Genomic DNA, 18,667 nt, shown 5'->3' with positions numbered 1-18,667 from the left:
ACATATAAGGCGACATACTGGTTTATTAAATTTATTTCTAATAATTATTTAAATATTTTTGGAATAGTTCATTCACTTATAAAATACGCTAAAAAGAAGCATTTTTTCTAAATAAAGGAGAAAACATATTTAAGCATCAAGGTTTAGACATTTTCAGCAACAAATAAAATAATAGCAACAAAAAATGACTCATCAAAAACCCAACAATTAGTTCACAAAAATTGAATACAATACGGCGCCATTAATGTTATTTTTATTTTTTTAAATGTGTATGCAATCAAATAACTATTTAAAAAATAATAATCATTAAAGACGTTGAAAAGCAACATTTTCTTTTACATTTATTGATTTGACAAACATACAGTTCAACACGCTTCTCACAGACATAAATGCTAAATAAAGTGTTAAGAAAACAAACATTTAAGCACCGAGATGTTTAAAGAAAATATGAAGTCCAAAAATGCATTTCAGCAGAAAATAAATATGACAAGAAAAACTACTCATCAAAGAGCCAGAAATAATTTTGTTTTATTTGGTAGTGACTTTCTATCTACTGGTTCATGAGCTCTTTTAATGAAAACATGCTATTAATTAAAATACATTTGCAGGCTAAAAGAGATCCTAACATTAATAAAAAAAATTTTTTTTTAAATGAGCATAAACTGCTGCTTATAAAATATGCAAATTTAAAGGGGCACTAATCAACATGGACAACTAGCGGTTGAACTGGGTACTGCAGTTGTTGTTGTTTTTATCGGCAATCAGACAGTAAACGAAGACGGTCATTCTGACACGGAACTCACATTTCAAAGTAGAATATAACTGGCTTTAGCATTGTTTTTCAGAGAAGCTCAGCATGTTTCCCACATCTCTGCAAAACATATTATGGTATTTTTAATCTTTTGTACAGTCAAAAAATGACAGAGCACCTTTTAATGAATGCTTTAGACTGAAAACGGAAAGCCAACGACATTATTACAGTATGTCATAATATTTCATGGAAGAAGAATAAGCAATTCTGCTTTTCAGTGCATTTGTGTTGTGGATCTGAAGCTCAAGCATCTGCTGTAATAGACTGGCATGGTGTTTTCAGTCTCCCGGGAATGAGACGTAGTGCATTCATTTTTCATGGACTTAAAAACAAACACAGCAGTCATCAACTCTCTCCGTTCAGCATCGGCAGGCGCAGGATTCTTAGGATGCGCTCGTTCTTCGTAAGATCCTCCGGCAGTTCATTGTTCTGTAGAGAGAATGTGATACCATTAGAAACTGGTACAATAGCGCCATTAAAGCACGAGATAAAACCTCTATTTTCGTTATCTACTAAGAACTGAATTTGATTACTGCAGCATTCAGCATATTTTAGCAATTGCCTGCATTACATTTATAATACTTCAACTACCACTCTGACCAGTAGAGGGCAGTGCTAGATACGACAAATGCCACGGATACAAGAATCATGCAAAATGTCAAATAATTGCATAATCATTCATTTGAATGGATAATTCACACAATTGTTTATTTTTTACATTTAATAAAGTTGTCCATGCAAATTAATAATATTGTAATTTATATATTTGTGGTTTATTTGAACAATTTAAATAAAGCCTGGGTCAGGGTTGTTATCAATGACTAAAACTATATTTCTGTTTATCGAAATAAAGATGAAATAAAATTAAAAATTAGAAAGGCTGCCTTGGCAATAAACTAAAATAAACTGAAGCACTAAAATTATGAACTGGAAATAAATAAAATCTGAAATTAAAATTGAAATAAGAATAAATTCAACCTAAATAGCAATATTAAAAAAAATAAAAATATGAAAAAATAAATGTGAATTCAAAATATGAATAAAACTATAATAAAGCTACAATAACACTGGCCTGCGTAGAGATATGGAGAAAATATAGGATACAATAAATTTTAATGTAAAATGTAAATACAAATGTAAAATAATACATTTACGTAAAACACACACACACACACACACACACACACACACACACACACACACACACACACACACACACACACACACACACACACACACACACACACACACACACACACACACACACACACACACACATATATATACCCAGACTTTATTTGAATTGTTCAAAAACACCCCATGTATAAATTGCAGTATTAATTTGCGTGGGCAAATGAAAATATTTATATCCACACGTCTTCAACTGACCTTGTTGGTTAAAGCTGGATCGGCATTTGCCTTCAGCAAGAGTGCAACTGTTTTGTGATTCCCACCCATGACGGCAGCATGAAGGGCTGTAGAACCGTTCTAGATTACACAACAAAACACACAGTTCATACGCAGGAGGAAGACATTTGCTTGAAGACCAAGTGGAGGAGGAAGTAAACAAGTTTTTTCCCAAACATGGTAACAAATTGAATCACTTTTTTTAGATGTCAGATGATGTCCCTCGTACCTTCAGAAGGCCAAGTGAGGGGGAGAACTTGAGCAGTTCCTCAATGACGTTACAGTATCCTTTATGTGCAGCCTTGAACAGAGCCGTGGAACCATCCTTCAGTCAGAAACACAAGCCAATACAGCCATGAGAGACTCGGGCGCCCACATTATAGAACAAATGAGGCATTTGTCAAACATTTCATGCATTTTTAATAAACTTCTTTTCCACCTGGCTGAACTGTTTGATTCAAGCCCAGGTAGAGCTATTAAGAAAATGTTGTGGAAAATAAGTAATAAAATAATAATTAATCAAATAAAAAATACAATAAAATTAATAAATCGTAATAATAAATTATATTAATCGTAATAAATTGAATTGTATTTCATTTAAAAGTGCACTATGTAGTATGTTTAGAGTAAAATATCCAAAAACCAGTAGGCCAACTGCTATTTTGAGGGATTCGCCTGTCAATAGCGTCATATCTGCGTTACCCTCGGATTCCGATTTTATTTGTCAGAAGCACTTTACTCTTAGCAGTGTGACCAAGCGTCACAACATCATTTTAAACACACTTAAATGTATCTAATATGATAAACAGAGCTGCGTTACCTTAGCCTGACAAGCCAGACCCACATCAAGATGTTTGGTCTGGAAACTCACCATAGACAGGGCTCAATCCGAGGGGCGGGATAAACGGTTGTCTTTCAAACTCCCTCTGCACGCGATAGGATAGCGCTACACCAACCAGAGCAACGAAGGTGAAGCAGAGCTCGCTGACTGATTAAACATTCGCCGTATCCGGTCGGCTAAACTACGAACACATCTTCCCATTTTAAGAATGATTTCAGTGCCGCTCTTTGTTCTTTTCTCAGAGAAAAGCTTAACTCCAAGTCTTCTAGAGTCGCGGTCATAGCTGATTCGAAAGACCGCCGCCGTTCGCCAGTTTCTGTGTTTACTAGAAGCACGCAAACGCAACTCGGCCGTCATCATTATGGCCCCGCCCACCGACTCTATACATGATGTGATTGGGCCGTTCAGATTTTGAGGAGTTCCTAGACGACACTTGCGGGCAAATTAAATTTGCTGCCGCTAGGGTGCGTCTAGATTTCTAGGCTAGCGTTACCTTATACTTATGACTGAAAAAGCAGAAATAGCGCCGGTGACTGTGTCCCGTCATAATAAAAGTCCCGCTGCTCGGGAGCCGTGTGTTGCGCAACAATCGCTCCAGGGGCGGATCTCAGCTCCACAACACTCGGTCCTGCTCTGCTTTACACTACAGTAACATTAATAACCGCATTCATGATTTCTGCCCGAGTCCTATTTTCCACCAGCTGTGAGGTGAAGAACACGTCCCAAGATGCTGTGCTCAAACTTGGTGTCATCAAACTACACCTTTGTTTTGTATAAGCGCCCTCTAGTGAATGCAAATGTTACATAGTGCACCTTTAATAATAATAATAAAATAAAATAAATAAAAAAGTTATTCAATTTATTAATTTAATGAAACTAAACTAATTAATAAAATAACAAAAACAATAAAAAACAATTAATTAAATAATAACAAATATTGAGTTAATTTTTTAATAACATTAATTAAATAGCAAACAATAATACAAATGTAAATAAAATAAAATATAATAATTAAATCAAATTAAACAGTAATTATTTTTATATAAAATAATAAAATACAATTGTAATAAACTCAATTAAATAATAAAACACAGTAATAATAACATTAAAATACATTAAATTAATAAATACAATTTAATTGAGTTTAAAATTGTGTTAATTTATTTATAAATCTAACAGAAATAATATAATAAAACAAAATATCCGGGCAGAGATATAAAGCTAATGAAAAACTGGATTTAAAAAAAAAGAGAATAATTAATCAAGTTTTCCACATACTTTTCTATCTGCATCACGGTCCGCACCTCGTAGCAGCAGAACTTTCACCACCTCACTATGACCCATCTGTGCTGCCATCCAGAGTGGAGCTGTGCCATCCTGACCCAAAAAACACAATCAACATAAAGAACAAAAAAACATAATAGCATACCAAACACCACTACTGAAACACAGAATCTACAACGCATGAGCCCTGATCATAAAGCAGACCTCTCGAGGCTGATTGACTTTAGCCCCAGATGACATGAGCTGACGTATTACATTCACATGACCCTCTTGAGAAGCCAAAAACAAGGCCGTCGCACCATCCTGAAACAGAGAAGAGGGTTTATTTCATTTGACAGATGAAAATGGAATTTAAAGGATATAAAAAAAAAATCTGAAATCCCCCCCAAAAAAACATGAACAATAATAAAGAAATAAATGAATAACATAAATATGACATTAGAATAAAACTATACTATACTATAATATACTAATAAAACTCTTATTTTACTTTTAAATAAAAAATAATCTAAATGTAAAAATAAGATTATTTAAATATTATATATTATTAATAATAATAATTATTATATTATTATTTAATTATTATTAACAAATATAATTAAAACAAAAAAATGATAAATTAGCAAAATTAACTAAAAACAATCATTATATAATTACATTAAATAAGAAAAAAGTAATTAATTAATAAAGATAATAAATGTAAGAGAATAAAAATAAATGAAATACAAAATAAATAAGTAAATAAATCATGAATTAAATAAAATAAATAAATATTACATTAGATTAAAATAGCACTACATCGGATAAAACATAAAACAAGCAATAAATAAAAACACATACATAGGCTATATGTAAAAATGTTACAGTCAAAACAGTTCGTTTTTAACAGTATATTGTTATTTATTTTATGTTTCATTCAATGCAATGATATTTTAATTAGAATTTTAAACTAAAAAATAAAAAGTGTATATATATATATATATATAGCCTACAATTTATGTAAATTATATTTAAAATAAATCAAAATACATTACAAATAAACTTATATGACATGACATTTTTGGCAAGATTAACTGCAAAAACAAATATTTCCACCAAATTATCTGGAAAAGTCTCCCAAGGATCTATTTGGGCTAAAAGGTAAAAAATGAACTGTGTCTTATCCCGTTCCTAAGAGCAGAGTTTAAACACTGAATCAGCAGAAACCTTAGAGGAACTGGCAAAAGCGTCTCACGAGCAGCTACAGCTTTAAAGAGCAACCTCATGGGAGGGAGACGTGTTGACTAACATTGAGCTGGTCGTGAACATTGGCGCCGTTCTTCAGAAGGGTGTCCACCACTTTGGAGTGACCGTACTGACAGGCTGCGGAGAGCGCTGTGCCGCCATCCTGTAGATTACAAACCCGTCAGTTCCAAATTATCGTATTTATTCCAGATTCCTTCCATGAAAACTGCAATTCTTATTTTAGGCTATAACATACCGCACCTTTGTCCGAAACTCAGTGGATGCTCCAAATTCAAACAGGAGCTTGACAATTTCATTATGGCCCTGTTGTGAAGCAAAGAAGAGGGCGGTGGAACCTGTCTGGAGGAACAGTGACATCATCTGCGTCATCATCAGCTCACTTATGAATGCAAACACACTTCAGATGTTATCAGCAGCACTTACACACTCGTTTGAGGAGTAATATTACCACACATTACTGCCTGCACAATTAACAACCTGTCACTCTATCTATATACAGTGTATATTTAGGTCTGACAAAAATAACATTCCCTGCAGCTTATTGCTGGGGAGATGTCAACAGAAATGCCAGTGAGGAAAAAAACTAAACAAATATAGAAATAAACTTAGATTAAAACAGCATACATATTACATTATCTTAATTATTACTTTTTTTAATTCAGTGTAATTCTATTTTAATCTAATAGGTTTTTTTTTGTTTGTTTTTTTTTATGATTCATTTTGCAATGTTACTGTAATCTAATGTAATCTTTGTTGTAATTTTATGTCTTTATTTATTCCTTTATTTATTATTTTATTTGATAAGACTTTTTATTATAATAAATATTATATTATTTAATTTATTATTAAATTTTTATTTAATGTTATATTATTTTAAGCTAATGTAAATAATTAAATAAATGAAATAAAAATATTACGTTAGATTGAAGTGACATTACAAAATAATTGTAAAAATAAATTAATAAATATAAGAAAACATATAATTGAATTTAAACCTAATAAATTAATAAAATAAACGATCCCATTAGATTCAAACAGAATCTAATAAAAAAATTAAAATAAGTGAATAAATATGATACATTTAATTTATTTATATAACTATTAATTTATTTTTATTATATATATATATATATATATATATATATATATATACACACACACACACATATACAACAATTATATTTTTATATATTTTAAATATAATTTACATAAATTGTATATAATTTATTTTAATATTTATTATATATATATAAAATTAACAAAACAAAATAAAATGAATAGTTTAATAAATAAATATGACTTTAGATTAAAATAAAATAACATTAAATGAAAAATGTAAATAATAAAAAATCTATTTAAATAAAAATACAATATAAAACAAACATTACACTAGATTAATATAACATCAAAATAAATCTAAATAAATTGATAAAATAAATAATAAAAATATCTAATTTTGATAAATAAAAAAATAAAACAATACATTGAATTACTTTAAAATAAAAACATCTGATTAAAATTAATAATATATAAAATCTTAAATCTTTAGCTTAAGAAGTGAAGATGTATAATATCTAATAGTTTAAGACTGTCACATACTGAATATCCTTGAATCATTACAAGGTAACATCAATATTTACATTATTTTTACAATCTAAATATGTCGTAAGACATATTAACATATAATATTATTGAGGAATGAAAGAACTACATAAAACAGTCCATTATAACACCAAAGAAAGCATGATGTAGATTTGTACCTCTCTTTGCAGATTAATATCAGCACCTTGCATGATGAGTTCCCGAACACACTCATAATGCCCGCTGTAAGATGCCACCATTAACGCAGAGGTGCCGTACTGCTGAAACACACCATAAAGCATTATTCTATGGCAATGCTGATTGCATTGTGAAGCATGCAAGAGAGAAGCAGATTCATACACCATCTTTGCAGTCTACATCCACTCGGCCGCTGTTCAACAACAGCTGAAGCAAAGCCAAGTTTCCTTTCCTTGCTGCCCAAAACACAGCGTTGGCAAGAGGAGTCTCCTTCTGTCAGACACATAAACAAGCAGAATCAGACAGAAGCAAAAACATACAATCATCATTTATACCAGAGATCACAATGACTTATACGTCATGTGGATGTTAAATGCAGCTTATTTACTCATACCATTATATCATTGAAGGACTGCTGTCGAAACTATCGACTATACTATACGACTATCGATATCAGCATAAATCCTCTTTTCAAGTCCTCAACATTAGCAAGAATAAAATATAATTAAAAAGAATAAAATAAAAGAATAAAAAGCACTAAATTAAAATATATAATTTTTTAAATTAGTGGTCAAATCGATTAATAGCAATTAATCACATGGTAGAACATGAATACGAACAACATAGAAGTTTGTAATAAAATATATATACACACAAACTTTTATATTAGATGTGATTAATCAATTTGACAGTTAATAAAAAATGTAATATTAAAAATAATATTACTTTAAAATAAAATATATTAATTCACAAGTGTAGACTATGGTGTGTAGAATATGAACCTGTTAAATAAGGCAGTGAAGAAGATACCAAAATAATGTACCATAATAAACTACGGTTACCATGGTGATTTTTGGAAGGGCGGGGTGCGCGGACACTCGTCATAAGGCCCTAAAAAGATGCCCGTGACTAACATAAAAACTCTTAATTCGTTATTCGGTGACACGTTTGTTCGTATTAATCTTTAGACCTATTTTGATTGTATGAATAATGTTTTAGCAAAGTAAATACTGATGTTTACCTTGAAAGACATCCTAGGAATCTCACTCGTGCTTCATCTTGCTGGTTCGGGCTGTGTCCCTTATAATGTCCGCCCGCAGCGCCCATTCATCCCCGGTGAAGATCTAAATGAACGAAACGGATACACTGGCTTGTTTACCGCAGTGAGTGTTACACGGAACCGAGCCAGCACAAACATGAGCGAGCAGCTTATGCATCAACTGCGAATTCTCTCTCTCTCTCTCTCTCTCTCTCTCTCTCTCTCTCTCTCTCTCTCTCTCTCTCTCTCTCTCTCTCTCTCTCTCTCTCTCTCTCTCTCTCTCACACACACACACACACACACACACACACACACACACACACACACACACACACACACACACACACACACACACGCATAATAGATGTGTTCGATACCTGAATGAATCGTTCTTATGAATCGGGTCTTTCCAATGACTCAGTTGAGTTGAACAAAACCGACTCATTAAATCGATAATCATTTTCATTGAGCAGAGGATTTGACTGGTGAGGCGAAAAATAAGTTTAAGTTATCATAGTTAATATATTATGAAAATAATTTTAAGTTATCATAGTTAATATATTATAAAAAATAAGTTTAAGTTATCATAGTTTATATATTATAAAAATACGTTTTATGACTTTAATAGCCAAACAACGAAGAAATGTTACAAAAAACAGCCACAGGAATAAGCGCCTTCATGATCCTCGTTTAAGTTTTCACGCTGAATGTTAAGAACGACGTATGACGTACGCTAAAAAAATCGCTAAAACAGTTCGAATGATCCGAAAATAAATTAAAATCAAATATTATAGTAAATGATCCACAGCCATGTGAAAATGTTAGTACACCCTATTAAATTTGATTAAATTCTCAGGACATAATAATAATAAAACATAATCTAGTGCTTGGCAAGTCTTTAAATTTGGAAAATAAAACCTCAGATGAACAACAACACATGACATAATACACTGTAATTATTATGATTAGCAAAAATAAAGTCAAGATATAAAAACCATGAGTGACAAAGTTAGGACACCCTATCATTCAATGGCCTGTAGATCCACTTTTAGCAGCAGCAATAACCTGAAGTAATCATTTTCTGCATGATTTATCAGTCTCTCACATCATTCTGGAGGAACTTTGGTCAACTCTTTACAACATTGCTTCAGTGCTGAAGTTTGAGGGCATTTGTTAACTCGTCACAGCATTTGAGTCAGGATGATTTGCTGGTGATCTTCGGATTATTGTCCCGTTGAGTGGCCAAATTTTTGCCAAGCTGTGGCTGCTAGACAGATGTTCTCACACTTGACTCTAGAATACTTTGGTATACAGAGGAGTTCATGGTCGACTCAAAGACTGTGAGGTGCCCAGGTCCTGTGGCTACAAAACAAGCCCAAAATCATCACCCCTCCACCAGCATGCTTGACTTTCTGAGGTGTTTGTGCTGAACATAGACAGTAAAAGAAATGGACAGAGCGATCCCATTGACTTTAACGGCGAAAAATAAAGTCAGTTAGAGGCACTCACTTCCTGATGGCTGAGCGAACTGCGCAGGCTCAGACTGAGCTTGATGACGTAGATGTGAGCAACCTGTGTGACAGTTGTAGGTCTTCTAGTAGTTGTGGAAAGTGAAAGCTGAATCACGTTGTTTAAATGTTTTATCCCGTTGCTTTTGGCTCACTATCGGCTTCTCCCCATTCTTCTCCCTTGACTTGATCAGACTTGTTTCCACGTCCCGATTGCCTCATAGACAGTAAAAGATTGTTTCTGAGCGTCTACTCCTGTCTCAACTGTGCAATATAGCGCGTTGGTTATGACGCAATCGTTAGCCTATTTTCACAAAAACAGCTTCTACGGGGCGAAAGTGTAAGATACAAGGTAACGGAGCCTTTTATGCATTGTCGTGTTTCTTTAGAAATAAACAATGGACAAATGGAGTCTTTAAACGCCTCAGATGTAAAGTTATTCACTGTCAAAGTGACTCAAAAATGAATGGGAGTCAATTGGATGCTAACAGCAGGTGATAGCTTGGTTAGCAATGGCCGTCCCTATGGGTGGAACGCTTTCCGAGTGCTAGATTACCCCCTTGGTGCTGATATGCTCTTTTGGTTTCCCCAAACTTTGTGCAGTGCACTATGGCCAAGCATCTCCACTTTATTCTCGTCTGTCAAAAGGACATTGTTTAGAAATCTTGTGACCAAGATATCCATTGATGCTTTGTCATAGTTGCAAAGTTTCTTATCCAAGCCAGTTCTTCTTAAAGGGATAGTTCACCCAAAAATGAAAATTGTCATTTAGTTTCTTTGTTCTGCTGAACACGATATTTGGAAGAATGTTTGTAACCAAGCAGATAAGACCAACCATTCACTACCATTGTAGGGCGGGAAATACGGTTGCTCTATCTGCTTTACAAACATTCTTCCAAATATCTTATTTTGTGTTCAGCAGAACAAAGAAAGTTATAAAGGATTTGAACAACATGAGGGCGAGTAAATGATGACAGATTTTTCATTTTTGGGGAACTATCTCTTTTCCAGCTGAAACACTGGCAAGTAGCAAGAATGCTCCACTGTATCTACTTTGATTGTATTTTCAAAACTAAAGGTGCATTAAAGAAAAGTAACAAGGTCTTTGGTCATTTTTTTTATTTTTAAAGAAATTTGAAATTAATTCTTATGAAAAGTTTGAGCCAATTAAAAAATATTAATCCGGGTAACAATTTCTTGAACGAAATTGAGTGAACGTAAAAAATCTGTGGAACTATATAATTTTTTTTACAGTGTAAGATCATTGCTGAGGTCTTTCCTCCTTGGCATTGTGTGAACACACACCTGAATGCTCCAGACCAGCAAAATGCCAGAACTTCAGCTTTTATAGAGGTGCTCCACTCGCTGATGATCAATCAAAGACATTTGCTTAGCTGCGCCTAACCCTCTTACCCTCTTATGTTAACTGCAGGGTGTCCTAATTTTGTCATCCAGGGCTTTTCCATTTTGGCTTTATTTTTGCTTAATACATAATGACACGGTGTGATATGTCATGTGTTGTTGTACATCTGAGGTTTCATTTTCCAAATTAAGACCTGCCAAGGACCAGAATATTCTATACAGAAAACCATGGAATTCAATAGGGTGCCCTAACTTTTTCACATGACTATATATACTTATATAAAATAGAAACCACAAATTTGATATATTTTTAAAAGATATAGAGAGTTAGAAATGGTCAGTTTTTTTGGTTTTGTTATTTTATTATAAAAGGCCAAAAACATGTTTATTTACATAAAGCGTTTTATTAAATATTGGCTGTTTACTTACCACAGTGTTGTTTGTCCCATTTAATAAAAACAAATGTTGTTACAATATTTAGGTGTCAATATCACTTTTGATATATTATGCAAAGTGTGCATATTTAATACAATAATGTGTAATTCTCATATTTTAAAGTTTACATGAGTAGTCATTATGCAAAACATTAAAAAACAACTTTTATATTTATTATTTTGATTCAATATGGCAAAGTAATTTGTGAGGAAATATACTGTATACATATAATATAAAAATAATAAAAAAGTTATGAAATTGATATGTATTATTTTTTCAATTCAGCAAAGTATTTTTTTTATTTAAAAAAAAATATATATATAATTATATATATATATATATATATATATATATATAACAATTTTTTACTTTAGCCTATATTTTTTATTTTTCTATACTCTATATTATTTTTTATATTATTATTATATCATATAAAATAAAATAAAAATAGAGGCTATATAGTAAAAAAAAAAAAGTCTACCTTCTTTATTTAATATGGCAAAGTAATTTCGTAAGGCGAATTGCAAGGCTGTCCACCTGTACCAGCCCCTCAACACAGACTGTTTATAATGAAAAGCCCCAAAATATGACCTGCAGAGGCAATCATAGGATAAACCGTAATAATGGGGATAAATTATGACACCATTATGACAGCAGTGAAGAACACAGAGCTTGACTGGAGAAGGACAGATGACTCAGCAGTCACCTCCGTAATAAAGGCCTTGGTGTGGTTGGGCTATACTTTGAGGATATAATGTCTGTATAGTACGTTCATTATATTCCAAACAAGAATCAGGCCAGACAAAACACGTCAGGCATCCAAACATCGCTGACTCAGTCCCGATTTAAAATTCAATAATAAAAGAAAAGGTGTTATGCGAACCATGACATTTGATAAGATGGCATTTGGGGGAGTTTTATGTGCAGAAGTGTCAGTGTTTTGATGCGTTGTTGGTTAGGGTTAAGCATTTTAAGACTTGGTAATTAGTGCCTTCCTCTTGCAGAATGACATAGGATAGCAAGTTCTGACAGTATGGACACACCTTCCATATGATGGTATATATAATGCAGAAGACATGCTGCACTTTCATCTGCACAACACTCCAGACACTCAGACACTTTCTGCAGAGCCTGTGCATCAACATGTTCGGTAAGTCTGGAAGGAGTTTCGAACTATGGATACGGTGTAAAATTATTTAGCTCAGTAATTTAATTATTTATGTGAAATATTTTGTTGCAAATATTTATTTAAGTTGCATTGTTGAACCTAAATTGTGCTTATTGTTTTTTTATAAAAGTGAATCAGTCTAGGATTAAAAAGTCAAAAAGCAAATAACCAACATTCGTTTTGGAGATGGTGTAAAACTAATACAGTTGTGTAAATATTTATGTTACATATTTAGTTATAGATATAGATATTTATTTAAATTAAATTGTTGAACCCAAACCAAAATTGTGCTCTGTATTATTATTTATTTATTTGGTTGTTTATTTATTGTAAAAGTGAATCAGTCTAAGATTTTAATATTTATGTTCAATATTTAGTTATAAATATTTAAATTAATTTGCTGAACCAAAAACTGTAAACTAATCTGTGCACAATATGTATATTTATTTGTTTGTAAAAGTTAATGAATAAGAATTCAAGTGGAAAAAAGACAAATGTATAATAATCAGTTTAAAATATGAACTCTTTCCACTCATCCAAAGTGATAAAGCAATTTTTTTAAACCTACACTGTGTACATTTTTAGTTTATTCTTAGTTAAAAACACTTAGTTCTTTCAAAAATATATGTGCTCATTAATGTATATTTACTTCTTTCAAGTAATAAAGTATTCCCGTAAGTTTATAATATGCCATTGAAAATACATATGGGTGAGGGGTTCGGATGCCGGTTGCCATGTTGCCCCTCCATCTTGAAAGTACATTAGCCAAAGAGGGACATACCCTTCAATTCAAGCTTCGCCTTTCGCGTTTTAACAATCGATGGCACCGTGTCGAATGTGAAGAGGGGGATTGCCATGTTAATCTTGGACTAAATCGGCCACTGTAGGAGTTAAAATGAAATCAGAATTGAGAGGAACAGAAATTAATATTCACTGGATGGTCATATACCTTTACACCGCTAGATGGGGGGAAATATCACACAGTGTAGCTTAAATGTAATGTGTCTTTTGCATAGATACCTATCAAGCACACTGGGTGGCGCTGTTCGGTAGGGCGGCAGTGTTTGCGCTCCTGATGTGGGCGCCTGTGCAGGTGGCAGCAGATTCAGAAGAGGAGGTCGCCTCAGATTGGACGCTGTGGAAAAGGGCCCATGAAATATCCCACGATGAAAAGGTCAGTTATGCTCATTTGGGTGTGGCTTAAAGAGACAGTACACCCAAAAAAAGAAAATTCACTCATTATTCACTCATGCTGGAAAACAACAGGAGACGTTTCGAAAACGTAATGGTGTGTGAATAAAGACTGAACTTTCATTTCTGGGTGAACTGTTCCTTTAAAAACATTTGATTTTTAATTAAAAGGTTTGAAACACTATCGTAACCCTGTATAAACATGTAGTTTAGGAAAATTAGTGTGTTAACTTGATTATATTTTATACTGAATGTTATGTAATGCATTTTTGTGTAATTCTTATTTTTCTTTATAACTGTAGAGTGATGACATTCTGAGACAGACCATCTGGGAGACCAACATGAGGATGATTGAGAAAAACAATGAAGATTTTCGTTTCGGATTGTCAACGTTTAGCATGGCAATGAACAAGTACGGTGACCTCGTAAGTAAAACGATTCATAAACATTACGAGAAAGCCTTTGTTAAAGGTGGTCGTATACTGACACCTAGGGGTGTGGACGATTATATTTGATCTCATTTTTATGTTCTCTTCAGACCAGTATGGAGTTCAACCGTTTACTGGGGGCCAAAATTAATGGCCCGATAGATAGGAGAGGAAAGATCGCATCCGCTCAGGCACTCCGTTTCAAAGCTAACAGACTGGGTTTGACCAATGTTGACTATCGGGCACAAGGATATGTGACTGAAGTCAAAGACCAGGTGGGATTCTCTTCTATTTTCTTAGTTGATCATCATTCATGTGCTTTTTATTTCAAAGTATAGTTTTATTCAGAAAATAATATAAGAACGTTTTGCTAACGTTGCCATTAAGTTATGAAAACATTATTTCAGAATGTTCTCTAAATGTAAATGTTTTAAAAGTGTTTTCTTAGATATGCTAAGAAAACTTTCGGCTTTATCATTCATCAAACATTATGGGAACGTTACTTTTGAACGTTCTCTGAGCATCCTGATACAAGTAGTAATATTTAAAAAATGTTAGATGAAAGAAACATTACAGAAAAAAAGTTCAATGAACGAGTATAAATACATTTTTTGAGAACATTTTTGAGAACATTATTAAAGACCAGATAACTAAGAATGTTTGTTCTTAACATTGTGAGAACCTTCCCAGAATGTTAGCTGTTCCCTGTTGGCTGGGATATACACACTGTTGAAAATGTTGTATGTTTGGTGCAAGAAAGACATTTGTCATTGTCCATTTTTCAGGGATACTGTGGGTCTTGCTGGGCCTTTAGCACTACGGGTGCCATCGAAGGCCAGATGTTCAAGAGGACGGGGCAGTTGATGTCCCTCAGCGAGCAGCAGCTGGTGGACTGCTCCAGGTCTTACGGCACGTACGGCTGCAGCGGAGCCTGGATGGCGAACGCCTATGATTATGTGATCAATAAAGGGTTGGAGAGCTCTAGCACTTACCCCTACACGTCAGCGGTGAGAGACCTTGCTCGTTCGAATTAGAGAAGTAGACTGTATGATTTTTTCTGAGATGGCCATTCTGAAAGTATGGTTATGGTTTCACCAGGATGTTCAGCCCTGTTTCTATGACAGAAGTTCAGTTGTTGCCAGAATCAGTGACTACAGGTTCATCCCGGCCGGAGATGAGCAGGCACTGGCTGACGCCGTGGCAACCGTCGGTCCAATCACCGTCGCTATAGATGCCGACCATCCAAGCTTTCTCTTCTACAGTTCAGGTGAGATTTCATTTCTATTGATTCTATTTCCATTCTGAAAAGAAAAGAAAATGATACATAAAATAAGAATTTAAATTTTTTATTTTTTTTATTATTATTTGTACTATTTGTATTTTTTTACTATTATATTAACTATTTGACTATTTATTTTATATATATAATATATAAATATAGATGTGCACAAAAATACATATTTGTGTAATGTTGAAATAAAGCATTCTATTATATATATATATATATATATATATATATATATATATATATATATATATATATATATAATGTTTAATTAACAGAATTTACAAACAGAATTTATACATACATATTTAATTAATATGTAATTCAATATACATTTATAATTAATAACGTAATAAAATAATTTTATACTAACTCATAGTGACTATTTATTTATTTAACTATTATATAACAATTCAACTAATTATATTGTGTTATATTATATTATATTCATAGGAATCTACAAGGAATCAAACTGTAACCCTAACAACCTCAACCATGCTGTGCTTGTGGTTGGTTATGGCTCAGAGGAGGGCAAAGATTACTGGATAATCAAAAACAGGTAAGAGAACACCCATCATTTAGGTTTATGAGAACATTAACACCTCATGTACTCTGCTAGCAACACAACACACCACACCACACCACAACAAACTAAACACACCTATTAAATGTTGTACACCTGTAGTGTAGATAACTTTATTAGGGTAACAAAAAGTTACTTTATAGAATACCATGTTTCAGTGTACATGTAAAATGCTTTATAAATAAAATGTATCATTATTATTATTATGTCCACAAAAAAAAGCATGGTAATACCTTTTTAGGTTTGTGACCTTTTCTTTTCCTTTCTTTTCTCAGTTGGGGTACAGGATGGGGAGAAGGAGGCTACATGCGAATGATACGCAATGGCAAAAACACTTGTGGGATCGCCAGCTATGCTCTTTATCCCATAGTGTGAGACAAACAAGACATTTTTCAATAAAGACTTACAAGGTCAAAATTTTGTGTCAGAAATCAGTTCATTTTAGGCACTAGAACAACTATTACACTACAGAGCTGTGTTTTATTCTTGCCACGGATCATGTTTGCAGCCCATCTTAAGGTGTGCTTAATCAGATTTTTTCACACAACCTCTCCCACTGTGTAAACTCTTGTGGTTTTTCGTCACATAACCAGGTGTGTTTTGATCCTACAAGACTTTAGCTCTCACAATAGGCTACTAATGGAGAAAAGGTCATATGCTTAACTGTTATGTCTAGTTGAGTGTGTTGATTAACCTGCGTTGTCAACAACTTTTGTTGTGCAGTGCTGCGGAAATTGTATTTAATCAGTGCATTTCATACATGACAAATGTGCTTTAAAACGCACACAAATATTCACAAATTTATGAGGATGTTAAATTAAAAGAAATATTAATAATGAACATAAAAACTATTTAAGTTGCTGTTTTAACTATTAAAAAACAAATGCTACAAAAAAGTATTGCTAAAATCTATCAATGCTACAAAGATAATAATTGTATACTTATTTATAATGATCAATATTCTAAATGTAATTATTTAACATCTAATTGTTTATTTCATAAACAAATTCTACATTGTAAAATATATCTATTTTTTATTTTTATAACGTTTTTGACTAATGAATACACTTAAAAATGTTTCAGAAATAAATCAACCAATGAATAAAATAGATACATGTTAAAAATTAGACAATGCTAGGGCTGAAACATAAAAAGTTAATAATTTATGAAGTTCCTTGAGGTCACAGATATTCCTTGACTTGCCTATTGGTGGTGCCAGCAGGTGGGTAAAAATCACTGCCCTACCTCTCCTCTGTACACACTGCTATCACACACCTGGAGAGACAAACAGGAAGAAAAGGGAATTTTGTAACTTTTTTTCAAGAGTAAAGACCACAAGCAGGTTGCTGTCCGATGGACTCATAGTCTTGTGAATGCATTTATCGCAAGTATATTTATGGCTAAGTTCTTATTCTTGGGAGTCCAAATGAAGTGGACTGGAATACTGGTTCTCTTTTCTCTGGATCTCTGGGTATATGCAGATGAGCTGGGACGTCCAACAAAATTCTGGGGGGACAATGATATCCAGGTCAAAAACAACCATCAAGAGTCATTGAGGCATATTTTCAGGAAGTATTGTGATTCCACACACATTAAGGTAAGATGTTACTTTAAAAGGGGCTAAAAAATGTAAAAAGTCCTAACCAGCCTTAACTGGTCTTTGCTGAGCAGGTCTCCCACCCATAGGCCTACTAGTGGTCTGTTGGGGATATTTTGAGCAGCTCTTAAAATTATTATTTTGTATTTATTTTTATATAAAACAACAAATATTGAACCAATTACTTTGGTCTGATGCATCAACGTCTTGACAGTTCATAAAATGTACGAATTCAGCCACTGATTCGTAAGTGACCCGTACCAGGTCACAAAAACGATTCGTTTGAATCACTTATAGCATTCAAATTTTGACTCGAGAGGGCGCATGTCCATGTTTGGAAACTAGTAAGCTATTTATGATAATTCCGATAGCATGTGGCGTTATTTTGTCACGTAAACTCTGCCCTGTCAATCATATTGTCACAGTTGAATTGAATTTGAAATAATTTACCTTGTACAATGTAAGATCTGTTAAAATCGGGGGGTGTGACGTCATGATTGACAGCTGAGACTGACGGCTTCTCTGAGTGAAGTTGTCACTGAGGCACTAACTGACTTTTTTCGAAATTTTTGCGAGCAAATTGGAGCTTTAGCTTTAATTTCTACATTTACATAACTGTTTATTTCACACCAACATAATTAATTGTTCTGCATTTGCGAGAGTGTGGGCCATAGGTGTGGGCGGGCTTTTGATATCGCAGCTGT

At 33.3% G+C, this 18,667-nt stretch overlaps 3 protein-coding genes and 1 long non-coding RNA gene across 5 annotated transcripts in view; 2 read left to right on the top strand and 2 right to left on the bottom strand.

Annotated features, from left to right (window-relative positions):
• Positions 1-508: 508 nt before the first annotated feature.
• Positions 509-8,627, bottom strand: ankrd29 (ankyrin repeat domain 29). Of its 2 annotated transcripts, none has more exons than XM_067415814.1 (10): positions 8,389-8,627; positions 7,530-7,640; positions 7,349-7,450; positions 5,829-5,927; positions 5,632-5,730; positions 4,548-4,646; positions 4,338-4,436; positions 2,448-2,543; positions 2,201-2,299; positions 509-1,240 (listed from the first exon to the last, which is right to left on the bottom strand). In XM_067415814.1, the coding sequence occupies exons 1-10, from the start codon at positions 8,398-8,400 to the stop codon at positions 1,157-1,159; spliced, it is 900 nt and encodes a 299-aa protein (XP_067271915.1). In that variant the 5' UTR covers positions 8,401-8,627; the 3' UTR covers positions 509-1,156. The 2 variants fall into 2 exon arrangements, with proteins under 2 accessions (XP_067271915.1, XP_067271916.1); XM_067415815.1 differs by having other exon boundaries at positions 7,349-7,447; positions 8,389-8,626.
• On the top strand, positions 8,394-16,773 carry cts12 (cathepsin 12). Its single transcript, XM_067415812.1, has 9 exons — positions 8,394-8,530; positions 12,716-12,861; positions 13,896-14,053; positions 14,373-14,495; positions 14,609-14,773; positions 15,284-15,505; positions 15,597-15,765; positions 16,237-16,342; positions 16,642-16,773. The coding sequence occupies exons 2-9, from the start codon at positions 12,762-12,764 to the stop codon at positions 16,739-16,741; spliced, it is 1,143 nt and encodes a 380-aa protein (XP_067271913.1). The 5' UTR covers positions 8,394-8,530; positions 12,716-12,761; the 3' UTR covers positions 16,742-16,773.
• Positions 15,543-18,667, bottom strand: part of LOC137040320 (uncharacterized) — a 4,544-nt gene continuing 1,419 nt past the window's right edge. Inside the window, exons 2-3 of the long non-coding RNA XR_010897881.1 lie at positions 17,570-17,641; positions 15,543-15,799 (exon numbers count right to left, since the gene is read on the bottom strand). This is a non-coding gene — a long non-coding RNA (uncharacterized lncRNA). The remainder of the gene's footprint in view (positions 15,800-17,569; positions 17,642-18,667) is intronic.
• Positions 17,641-18,667, top strand: part of lama3 (laminin, alpha 3) — an 18,859-nt gene continuing 17,832 nt past the window's right edge. Inside the window, exon 1 of the mRNA XM_067415810.1 lies at positions 17,641-17,963. Coding sequence (XP_067271911.1) covers positions 17,763-17,963 — 201 coding nt within the window. The 5' untranslated portion in view covers positions 17,641-17,762. The remainder of the gene's footprint in view (positions 17,964-18,667) is intronic.

Source organism: Pseudorasbora parva, chromosome 14 (genome assembly GCF_024679245.1).
Source record: "Pseudorasbora parva isolate DD20220531a chromosome 14, ASM2467924v1, whole genome shotgun sequence".
Taxonomy (NCBI): Eukaryota; Metazoa; Chordata; class Actinopteri; order Cypriniformes; family Gobionidae; genus Pseudorasbora; species Pseudorasbora parva.
This window is presented reverse-complemented; position numbering and strand designations above follow the sequence as displayed.